Source organism: Equus przewalskii, chromosome 1 (assembly GCF_037783145.1).
Source record: "Equus przewalskii isolate Varuska chromosome 1, EquPr2, whole genome shotgun sequence".
NCBI lineage: Eukaryota > Metazoa > Chordata > Mammalia > Perissodactyla > Equidae > Equus > Equus przewalskii.
Window position 1 is genome coordinate 31,568,894 of NC_091831.1, and position 11,973 is coordinate 31,580,866.

The 11,973-nt window shown below is 54.7% G+C and overlaps 1 protein-coding gene across 1 annotated transcript; it reads left to right on the top strand.

Annotated features, from left to right (window-relative positions):
• Positions 1 to 5,122: 5,122 nt before the first annotated feature.
• On the top strand, positions 5,123 to 10,783 carry SFRP5 (secreted frizzled related protein 5). The gene is made up of 3 exons (XM_008526578.2): positions 5,123 to 5,830; positions 7,897 to 7,974; positions 9,691 to 10,783. Exons 1-3 carry the CDS (start codon positions 5,308 to 5,310, stop codon positions 10,035 to 10,037), a joined length of 948 nt encoding a protein of 315 aa, XP_008524800.2. The 5' UTR covers positions 5,123 to 5,307; the 3' UTR covers positions 10,038 to 10,783.
• The last annotated feature ends 1,190 nt before the right edge of the window (positions 10,784 to 11,973 follow it).

The following is an 11,973-nucleotide window of genomic DNA, read 5'->3' on the forward strand; positions in this document are numbered from 1 at the left end:
CTTCCTCTTATAGACAATGGTGGGGGATGGGGAGATGCTGCGGGACAATAGGAACGGGTCCCTGCTCACACCAAGGGTTCTCTTAATTACTCAGACCACTCATTGTGGTCTTTTGGCTGAGTGCTCTGCAGCAGCTGCTGTGAAGACGGCAGGAAAGCGAGGCAGGGGGCAGGGACACTGAGATCGTAAATGGCAGATAAATTCCAGGAGACTCTGAAATAAGGACAAGATTCTATCTCACCACTACAGGCATCCCAGCCCTCCTGGGAGGCAGGCAAGTCTGTGCTGGCAGGACCTCCTCACAGCTGGGGACAGAAGAGGTCCCACCTCAGGTCAAGGACAAAGTCAGTTTCACCTCCATTGTCATCCCAACTCCCTTCATTTTCATGATCTCATTTGATCCTGGAGATAGCCCCAAGGAGAATGCAAGGCAGAGAGAGTCCTTCCCATTTCACAGATGAGGAAACTGAGACTCAGGGTAGGGGAGGGACTTGCCATTAAGTTGAAAACTCAGAACTCAGATCCTCTGAATCAAAGCGTGGTGCACTCCCCACTGATGCACACTGCCTCTCCCGGGGGCCTCATAAAGAGGCAGGAACAGGGCAGGTCTCCTGGCTCACGGCTCTGGCATAGTGCTGATCATAGAGCTATGTCAGGCACTCTGCCAGGTGCTTCTCTCATCTCTTATCTCTAAGTCTTCACTATCACCAAGTAAATAGATGTTATTAACCCCATTTTACAGATGCAGAAACTAAGGTTCAAAGACCAGTAGACATATGTCCAAGGACACATAGCTGGGAAGTGGTCAGAATTCACCACCAGTCAGTCTGGCTCAAAGCCCAGACTCTTGGGGCCGGCCCCAGGGCCAAGTGGTTAAAGTTCCACATGCTCTGCTTCGGTGGCCTGGGTTCACAGGTTTAGATCCCGGGCACCAACCTATCACACTCATCAGCTATGCTGTGGAGGCATCCCACATACAAAATAGAGGAAGACTGGAACAGATGTGAGCTCAGGGACAATCTTCCTCAAGCAAAAAAAGAGGAAGATTGGCAAAGGATGTTAGCTCAGGGACAATCTTCCTCAAGCAAAAAAAGAGGAAGATTGGCAAAGGATGTTAGCTCAGGGTGAATCTTCCTCTCACACACAGAAAAAAACATATTCTTCCCACTACACTACATTGCCTTTGTGTGTTCATGTTCTCCATGTGGCCCAGGACTGACACTCTTTCACGTGTATGCCTGGCCCATTGCAGGTCCTATTAAATGTTAGTTCATGGAATTATTATTCCCAAGACTAAAGCATTAAAAGGAACAAAGAAAGCTATTTCATACAGATAGAAATCATGGTCAAACTGGAACAAACAAGAATCATGAAACTTAATGCTCCTAACAACATAGCTTCAAACTATATAAAACAAAACTGATTCAAAAGGAAAAATTAGCAAATACAATCAAAGTAGATTTTATACACCTCTATCAGAAAGGAACAGAAAAAGTAAATCAGTAATTCTTAAACTTTTTGGTCTCAGGACCCCTTTACACTCTTAAAAATGATTGAAGTTTTAGATTAAATTAAAGAGCTTTTGTCTATGAGTTTATACCTATCAATATTTACCATGTTTAAAATTAAAACTGAGGAAAATTTCAATTTATTTATTAACTTATTTAAGATGACAATAATAAACCCATTATATGTTAACATAAACTTTTGTGAAAAATAATTATATTTTACAAAACCAAAAAGAAATTAGTGAGAAGAGTGGCACTGTTTTACATTTTTGCAAATCTCTCTCATGTCTGGCTTAACAGAACACAGTCAGACTCTCACATCTCCTTCTGCATTCAATCTGTTGTTACATGTTGTTTTGGCTGAAGTATATGAAGAAAATTTGGCCCCACACAGAAGTGTAGTTGGAAAAGAGACTATTGTAATAGCTTTTTCAGATACTGCGGATATTCTTCTTTGATACTACCAAAAATTGACATGTGACAGTTCCTTAAATGTTGGTTGTAATATAGAATCTGGATCCATATCAATAAACTTTTCTTACCTGTTACCTTAAAATCTATTGGTCTATCTTGTACATACTTCGAGGGGATCTCCATATTATGTGCAATTTTGACCTTGTAGACCTGGGGACTCTCAGGGGAACCCTGACTACACTTAGAGAACCATTAAAGTAGACAATAAAAAAAAAGAAAAATATAGAATATGATACCATCATTAACAAGTTTGATCTAAGAGGTATCTACGTAGAACTTTGCTCACCACAAATCACGAATACACATTCTTTTGAACAAATGGTACCTTCCATCAGCTGGGGAAAATGTGCGCCTGGACAGACTGTAGAAGCTCCAAAATGGACAGATGCCCAGCATGCCAGGTGTTCCAGTCAGCTGCCTGGGCCCTAGAAGAGCCTCATCAGGAAAGGGTACCACATCAGAGTGCAGCCTCCTCCCTTCTCGGCCGCAGAGCCAGCCTAACCAACTGGCCTGGCCTCAGAGGGCAAGTTTCCCTGAATGACCGCCCCAGAGGGCAGCTCCCATCTGGCCTCCATTCCCGTGAAGGGCTTCCATTCATCAGGGGTCCCGTGTCAAGGAGCCTCAGGGGTCCCCAAGACAGAGTTATCAGGTAAAGACTGACCATCCTCTTCTTCCAGGAGGCTTCCAGCCTGGCCCCTCTGCCCTTCAGAGCCCCTGGAGCTGCCAGGTACAGACTCCCAGGCTCTCAGACCGTGTGCATTTCTTACACAACCAGCAGAAAGAACAATGCCTCGCTCTGTCCAGGCCAGGCACTGGGCTGCCAAGAATAGCACAGGCAACCAGCTGCCCAGGGAGCCAGCACCTTGCACAACCACCTGGGGAGCTCCATCTCCCCACCAGTGCCCAAGGCCACACCTTCCCTGGAGCCCAGAAGCCCTGCCAAGCTCGGAGGGGAGGGGAGAGGTAAGCCGGAGTGCAGGGAGCAGGACTGCTGCTCAGAGTCCCAAAGCAGAGCCAGGGCCAAGGTGTCTGAGGGAACTTTCAGAACATACACCACATTTTTACCCTAAAGTCACTCATCCCTTGGAAATCTAAAATTCCTAGGTGTCTATTACCTGCTAGCACTATGCATGGGGCTTTGTTCCCATGCATCGTTTTGTTTGCCCCTCACAAAACCTGCTGAGGAGGTTCCATTTTACAAAGAAGGAAATGGAGGGTCAGAATGGCTAAGGACTTGCCCAAGCTCACTCAGAGAGCATGCACTTGGATTTGAACCTGACTCTGTCCACAGAGTCCAGCCTCTTGCACCTGGACTACACTATGCTGCCTGGTCCTGCAGGGACCCGGTCTTCACCTTCTGAAAGGTCATCCTCAGAACCTCTTCATACTGGGGGTTGGGATAGGGAGAACGGGGGCTTGTTTTACCCAGATCCAACCAGGTCATCCTGAACCTCAAAAGACATCCCACCCCACCCACAGGCTCTGTCTGCTGAACTTTCTCCTGCTCCTCTGCCTTGCCTTGTGTCTTTCTCTCACCAGATCAGATAAAGCAGGGCCTATGTCTTTTGCATTTCTGTATCCCATCTGCGGTGTGTGCACCACACTTCAAGCCTTGCACATAGTAGGTGCTTCATGTGTGTCTGTTGTATATAAGAGGAATGGTTCCTCACCTCTCTCCACTACCACTGCAAGGACAGGTCCGTGAGAAGACAGAACCCTTGGAAACATTCAGGAGGATGGGGATGGGGGTTATAAGGGCAAGAGTGTAGGAGGCAAGTGCCCCAGCACTCCTGCCCTCTAGCAGAGCCAGGCCCCAGAACACCACAAGCCCTCCTACCAGACACCTCCCAGGATACCCTCCCCACCAAAGGCTGGAAGGTCAGGCCAGGCTCTCAAGAAAGAGCCTCCACCCCAAGCCTCTGGTCCAAAGCTCCTCCAACAGGAAAGCCAAGGAAGGCATGGCCCAGCCAGGAGAAAAAGACCCCAGACATGAGCTTCCTGCAAGTTGCCTCCTCTTTGATGCCTCCCTGGATAGCCTCCTCAATTCCTTCCTCCTCCTGGCTCCTAGAAGAGGTACCCTCTTCTGCATAGCATTTCTAACTCTGGGTTGGAATTTATCTTAGGGCAGAGCGATCAAGCCCTGGCCTTTGGAGCCCAATACCTGGATTTGAATCCTGGCTCCTTCACCTATTAGCTATGTGACCAAGGGACAATCACTTCACCTCTCTGAGCCTGCATAACCATGAAGCCTGCAGACTCAGAATCCAGACCTCCTGGTTGTATCTGGGCTCTGACTCTGGAACTAGACTACCTGGGTGCAAGTCCTGGCACCAATTCTTACTTAACCTCTCTTTGCCTGAGTACCTTTATCTGTGAAGTGGGGACAATAACAGTACCTACCCAACTTAGAGCATTCCTGCGAGAATTAAATGAGGTAATTCATGCAGTGGGCTTAGAACAGACTTGGCACACAGTAGGGATTAGCTATCGTTAGAAATAGTAGTTGATAAGGTCGTAAAGTTCTGTGCAGTAACTTTGGCACACAGTAAAAGCTCATTACATGGTAGTTATGATCATCTTCGCCTCCACTAAGCTGTGATGTTGCTGGAGGTGGGGTCTGGGTCATACCCATCTCTGGTTCCCCAGCAGCCAGCATGGTGCCTGGCACCAAGCAGGAGCTCAGTAAACGCCTGAGGACCGAGGGGTGAAGAACTGCCCGCCTGGACCAGGAGAGTGTGGGCAGCCAGGAGCCTCCTGCCGGGAGAAGGGAGAACCGAGGTGTCAGGGAAGAGAAAACAGCGCGGAGGGGGAAAGGCGAGACGGAAAGATAAGCAAGTGAAGTGAGTGAGAAAAGGAACAGGAGAGGCTGTGGCGGAGAGAGATAAGGAGGAGGGATGGAGAAGGAGAGGGGCAAGAAAAATGCCTAGGGAGGTGAGGGAGCCCCGGGGAGAGGCGCGAGGCGAGACCGGGGCGGTGGCCGGGAAGCTAGGGAGTGGGAGAGGGGCTCGAGAGCCGGTGCTGGGCGGGACGCGCGGGAGCCGGGCGGGAGGGGCTGAGGGGGCTCCACCCTACCTCCCTGCCATGGGGCGGGGGCCAGGCGGCCAGAGATTGGTTGGGGCGCGCGCGGCGAAACCAGGGCTGGAGCCCCGAGGTGGGAGGCGCCAGGATCACTCGGTGCGCCGGCGAGCGGAGGGAGCGAAAGCCGCCATCCAGTTGAGCGACTTCAGCCTCGGCGACTGTTGCAGGGCAGCGTCGGGGCGGCGGGCGGGCGCGGGCCGGGGCACCTGGGGGCGCCGCGCACCAAGCGTCGGGGGCCCGCTCAGCCATGCGGGCGGCGGCGGGGGTCGCACGGGCGGCTGCGCTGGCGCTGCTGCTGGGAGCGCTGCACCCGGCGCCGGCGCGCGGCGAGGAGTACGACTACTACGGCTGGCAGGCCGAGCCGCTGCACGGGCGCTCCTACTCCAAGCCGCCACAGTGCCTCGACATCCCCGCCGACCTGCCGCTCTGCCACACCGTGGGCTACAAGCGCATGCGGCTGCCCAACCTGCTGGAGCACGAGAGCCTGGCCGAGGTGAAGCAGCAGGCGAGCAGCTGGCTGCCGCTGCTGGCCAAGCGCTGCCACTCGGACACGCAGGTCTTCCTCTGCTCGCTCTTCGCGCCCGTCTGCCTCGACCGGCCCATCTACCCGTGCCGCTCGCTGTGCGAGGCCGTGCGCGCTGGCTGCGCGCCGCTCATGGAGGCCTACGGCTTCCCCTGGCCCGAGATGCTGCACTGCCACAAGTTCCCCCTGGACAACGACCTCTGCATCGCTGTGCAGTTCGGGCACCTGCCCGCCACCGCGCCTCCAGGTAGCGCCGCCGCCGCCGCCATCCCTGCGCGCTCCGAAGGCCCTGGGTGCCCGCGAGCTGGGCCCCGGACGGATGCCGCTCCCCCAACCCCTTAGCACAGTTCTGCGAGCCCCGCTGCGTGTCCCGGGAACTGTCCCCCCAAGTCTTCCCACCTCCCCACAGACTGCCGGATTAGTGCCTCCCTTCGGCTCTGGACATCCCCACTGGTTCTCCCCAATTCCCACTCCGTTCCTGAAAACCCCCTGGCATCCCTTGCTGCGCCCCACCTTCCCAAGCCGCTGGAATCCCTGGGGTGACCCCAATGCTGTCCCCCCATCCTGGGGCGTCCCGATAAATGCCTCATCGCCTCGCTCTGCCCAAGAACGCCCAGGGTGGATAAACAATGCCTTTCACCTCCGCCACAGCCCTGGACCCCAAGACACCAAGACAGGCAGCACCCCCACTCCGTGCTGGGATCTTGGGAGCCGGGAGTGCCCAGGGAAAAGATATGGAGAAAGACCAGGGCCAAGCGCACTCCTGGGCTATGGTCCCCTCTGCCCATTTTCTGCGCCTGGGAACCCTCAATTCTCCCACCCCCTTTCTGAATCCCTCAGGCTGGGAAACCTTTGGGTAAAGTTCAGTGCAGGAGGAGGAGCAGATGCCCAGGCACAAGGAGCCCTTAGGTGAGCGGCTTAACTTTGAGCCTCAGTTTCCCCATCTGTAATATAGGAAGCAATCCCAGGTTCCCCAAACCTATGAGATCCTAAGTGCCACTCCCACCCTCCACCCAGTTCTGTTGCCCCTAATTCCTCCCTGGTCTCAGCCTCCCCTTCACTGAGTGCTCCCCTCACCCTTCCCCCACTGTCTGCCTAACTCCTGAGCAGAGTAGGCCCTGGCCGGGCCCCAGACAGGAGGATAAACGGTGGTCCGGAGCAGGAAAGCTTTGCTAAGGAGCCCCTGACGCAAGGCCTCCCCCAAGGGGCAGCACTGCTCCCCTTTTTCCCTATCTGACCCAGCCCCCAAAAGGCAACTGGACCCCACCATACCCCACCCACCCACTCCGGGCTAACCTCACCGGAGCCGTCCACAGTCCCAGGGCCTACACAACCATGTCCTCCTGAGAGTCACGGTTGGATGGGGGTCCTGTGACAGGGGAGTGTTGAGAGGAGGGAAACCCCTCTGTTCTCAGGCTGGAAATGGGACTGAGAAGCAGCAGGGGGAGAGCCAGCACAGTCCCCGCAGGGATCTCCGCCTGGCTCCTTTGCTGGTTTTCTCGGAGCCCAGACGTTACCAGCCTGGAAGGCAAGGAAATCCCAGGCTCGGACCCCAGCCCCGCCCTTGCACTCCCGCCCTTTGGGCCCCCCTTTGCCCATGATGGGGTGCCCACCTAGGAGAGCAGAGGCCAGGTGCTGTGTGGTGGCCTAACGACCAGAGGCAGCCTGAAGTGTTTGTGGGGCCAACAGATAGAACATTTCATATAAAAATTGAGAGTTTCGGCTTCCCTTGAAAAATCGGAAATTCTGGCAATGCGAAGTTGCCCACTTTACAGAGGGTGTTCCTCAGTTTACCACAGTCCCTGCCCTGCCAGTGTCACTCGCTTACCCACCTGCTTGGACCCTGTGCTCCTAGAAAGACCCCGCAAACACACCCACCCCAGCACTAGGCTGGGAGTCACAAATCCTGAGCTCTAAGCTCAGTTCTCACCAGCTTTGCAGACTAGGGAACCACTCAGGGCCTCAGTTTCCTTTTCTTTAAAATAGGAATAATAATACCTGCTTCGTAGGCTGAGGATTGAGACAGAATTTAGAAGAAGACAGTGCACGTCACGGTTACAGCTGCCAGGGCTGTGGGGCACTCATGCCCACCTGGGCAATTCTGTCCCTGCGCAACCTTGGCTCTTCTGAACCTCACAGCCACTCAGTGAGCAGGTGGTCTTACCATTACCATCATCCCGTTTCCTCATGAGGAAGTGGAGGCTCGGCACCGGGAGGGGGCTCTTCAGTGGGGGAGCCTACACCCTAAGTGGCTCTTGGGACTCGGATCCCCTCACCAGCCTCCCTGCACCCCACCCCTGCTTCCTTCCTCAGTGACCAAGATCTGCGCCCAGTGTGAGATGGAGCACAGCGCTGATGGCCTCATGGAGCAGATGTGCTCCAGCGACTTCGGTGAGTGTGGAGCCCACACAGCCACTGCCCCAGTGTCACCCCCAGGCCCTCCTCCTCCACACACACACACACATGTGCCCACACCCATCACAGTGAGTCCTAACAGTTTTTGCATCGTGGACCCCTTTTAGAATCTGATAACCATGAACCCCTTCCCCAGAGAAATGCACCTATTTTAGCAGATCGTCTCAGGGGCTTCAGCAGCCCTCAAGGCCACGATCCATGGGCCTCAGAAACCAGCCCTGGCCAGGGCTCCCGTGGCCCTCCCTTGGTGCTGTGCACAGGGGGGCCTCCAGGGTTGGATTCTCTTTGGGGGAGGCAGACTTAGCCTGGAGATGGACAGGGGCAGCCGAGGGGAGAGGTGGGCTTCAGGATGAAGTGCAGCCCCCTCGTCCCTGGGCACCTCTGGCCAGGCGAGCTGCGGTCCCCTGTCCCACAGCCTCCTCCAGGAGCCTTCCCATTCCCCGGCAGCTGAGCCGAGTCTAGTCAGGACCTGGCTCCTTGTGGACCACACCGCCCAGCGTGCAATCTTTGCCATGTTGGCTCCTGTTTTGTGCCTTAGCCTCTTGGCCTAGAAAAAAGAGATAGCAATGAAATCCTTATGTCAGCAGGTCTTTGATGTCATTAGTCTGTTTGGAAAGAGAATACAACTACTGCAAGGTGTGTGTGTCCGAGAGAGAGAGAGAGAGGAGGTGGGGGGCGGGGGGGGGGCGGGGAGAGAAAGAAAGAAAGAGATTGTACAACACTTTCCTTCCCTGGGTGGACAGCTGCTCTCTGACTTCTCCCTGGCTGCTCAGAGATGGGGGCCCAGAGGCCTGAAGAAGGAAGCAACTCACCTAAGTGACCGCCCCCAAGCTCAGGACTTCCAGTCCCCAACTGCATTAGGCTCTCTGTGGCCACCTCGGAGTGCCCTGGATGGTCACTCTCTGACTACTCTCCGGCCTTCAACCACCTTCCCCACTGCTCCCCCCACACTCACACTCCTACACACACCACAAACATACTCTAATACACAAAAACAGACAGCAGCACACATACACACTCCCACCCACACTACAGTCTCACACAGATTATGTGGCGTGTTTGCAAGAGCTGGCTGTGTGCAGCACTTCCCAACCCTGCGCCCAGTGATGTGGTGGGTCACGGGGGGTATTTACTCTATGAAAACCAGCACATGCTACAGAGCAGAACCCCTCCCCAGAGCCGGCTGTCACACATTTACCAGCTCCAACCATACACATACAAACAACCAGAAATCCATTTGGAAGCATCCCCAGAGACCATGAAGTCCAGCTGCCCTCCATCACAAGGACCCCCCTCCACCTGGTCGGCTCCACCACCAATATTTCCCTCCCCAGGAAGCCCAACACCCCACTCCACTCCCCATCGAGCTGTCCACCCTGCACTTGGTGTCAGGGAAAGGCACGGGTTCTGGAGTCAGCCAGACCTCGGTTCAATCCAGGCTCTAGAATTCGGGCAGGTCACAACCTCTCAAACCTCACTTTCCTGGTACCTCGAGGATGAAAGGTGATAATGTCTGTGAAAGTCCAGCACATGATAGGAGCTTCCTATATATTAAATGTATGCGTATAAGCTCCACCGTCCCAAGCCCCAGGCTTGGAGCTTCAGGCATGAGCACCAACTGTGGGGCCACCAGCATCCTGGGCAAACCTGACCATTCTCACACTGTCCCTCTGTCCACTCCCCCCTGAACAGTGGTAAAAATGCGCATCAAGGAGATCAAGATAGAGAATGGGGAACGGAAGCTGATCGGAGCCCAGAAGAAGAAGAAGCTGCTCAAGCCGGGCCCCCTGAAGCGCAAGGACACCAAGAGGCTGGTGCTGCACATGAAGAACGGCGCCAGCTGCCCCTGCCCGCAGCTGGACAGCCTGGCCGGCAGCTTCCTGGTCATGGGCCGCAAAGTGGACGGACAGCTGCTGCTCATGGCTGTCTACCGCTGGGACAAGAAGAATAAGGAGATGAAGTTTGCAGTCAAATTCATGTTCTCCTACCCCTGCTCCCTCTACTACCCCTTCTTCTACGGGGCAGCTGAACCCCACTGAAGGGCACTCCTCCCTGCCCCAACCAGCCAACGATGCCTTGTCCTCTGTCCCGCCTCTGGGGCACACTCTCTCCTCCTGCCCACCTGGCCTCGCCCCTACCCCGAGGCTGACCCAGCTCCTGCCCAGTGGTGGTTTCATGCAGAGTTGGTACCAGCACAGGCCCTAAGGGATAGGCGTGGAGCCCGGGCTGTCCTTGACCAAGGGGTCCCTGGGAGCTTCCTCTCTTAGGAGCAGGGCTTTCTCATTCGGAGGGAAACCCCAGGGTCTCAGAAAGTAGGCAGAGGGCGGAGAGAGCAAGGGAAGGGTGGAGGCACTCTGAGCAGCCTGAGGTGGCTTCCAAATTGGTGTCAACTCCCCCCTCTTGGTGGTGGGGCCTCGCCTTGGAGAGAGAGGTCTTGATATTAGGCTGAGCTACCTGGGAAACAGTTCTCTGTTCCATTGCCCCTTCACGTGTCGTCATCATAGCCCCCCAGAGGAAAAGCCCTAGGGTCACAGTGCCCTCCAGCCACCTCTCCCCACCTTCTCCATCTCTGCCGGTTTCGTCTCATCCCCAGAGAGAAGCCCAGCCCAGACCCCTCCCATAGGCTTGCTTCTCGGGGTTCATTCCTCAGCCTCCGCATGTCCCTTTTCCCCTGACAAGTAAATTATTGCTACTGCTGCAAGGCCATAGATACCAGACTGATGCAGGCAGGGTTTGCGTTTGTTTTTGTTTTTTTAAGTTTGTAATTAAATCAAAGAAAACAACAGTTGGTTTTAACCAGGTGATTTCTTTTTCAGCTGGTTCCCCAGAGGTGGGGAGAGGGAGGTACAGAAGGGACTTTTAGAAAGAGCCCTTTGTCATAACCCACGACCCGTCCACAGACATACTTGGAATGCCTAAGGAGAGCCATGCCTGTGTGTTTTTGTAGGATCCCCCAAGAGCACATAGCAAGGGTCACCCTCCTCATCTCAACCACTAAGTGAGGGATGGAGATGGACCGTCCTTTTGTCCCTGAGGAGAGACAGAGATGCCAAGTTCCCCAGCCTTCTCCCTGGGTCAGAAGGCTCCCACGGTCCTGCAGCAGCTCCCTGACATGGCAACGCCTGCTCCAAGGAGCCCAAGAAGGCTGGGCCACAGCAAACTACTCTGGAGAGCCAGAATCCTAAACGTGTCACTCCTACCCCTTCAGCACTCCGACACCTCTGGGACTGGTCCTGACCTATAGCACACGATGGTGTAGGCTGGTGCTACTCCAAGCGTGGTCCCTGTACCAGAGCATCAGCATCACCTGGGAGCTGGTTAGAAATGCAGAAGCTCAGGCCTCACCCCAGACCCTCAGTATCAAAATCTGCATTTTAAGAACTAAACCTTCCAGGCTTGCAGTCATCTAGGGAGCTCTTACAAGATACCAGGCCTCACTCGAAAGCAATTAAATCTGAATCTTCTGGAGGGTGCTCAGAAATCAGCATTTCTAGATGCTCCTTGGGGTGGTGTGCAGCCAGGGTTGAGAACCTCCATCTAGATAAGCCAACAGCTGAGGCAAGAGGGTGAAGGGCTGAGGTATCTCAGGCTGGAACAGCTATAATGCCCGAGGGGGCTTCCTCAGTGAGCTCAGAGCAGATGGAGGCTGCTGTCTTGAGCTGGATGGGGCAGAGAGAGGAGAAGGCTTGAAATGGAGGCAACAGCTGCTGCCACTCAAACGTCCAGCATTTGGAAGAGGTGGTTCCAGGAAAGAGTCCCTGGGTGGGGAGCATCCATCGGCAATGCTGAGGGACAGGGCAGCTGTACCCAGAGCAGGGGGCTGGTGACACCCCCGAGGGACTTTCCTCACCAGTCGGGGTACAGCTGGAATGCCAAGTCTAGTCAAGGCCTGTTGCTCCTCCAAGACAATGGAGCCACATTGTCTTGGGGTGAGGAAAACCTCGGCTTCTGCAGTTCTCAGAGCATGCTGCCTCA

What these genes read in the sequence shown, in the direction of transcription:
- SFRP5 (XM_008526578.2), top strand. Translation starts at nt 5,308, where the DNA reads ATGCGGGCGGCGGCGGGGGTCGCACGGGCGGCTGCGCTGGCGCTGCTG. An exon ending in GCCCGCCACCGCGCCTCCAG is followed by an intron (nt 5,831 to 7,896) that starts GTAGCGCCGCCG and finishes TTCCTTCCTCAG; the next exon opens with TGACCAAGATCTGCGCCCAG. An exon ending in GATGTGCTCCAGCGACTTCG is followed by an intron (nt 7,975 to 9,690) that starts GTGAGTGTGGAG and finishes CCCCCTGAACAG; the next exon opens with TGGTAAAAATGCGCATCAAG.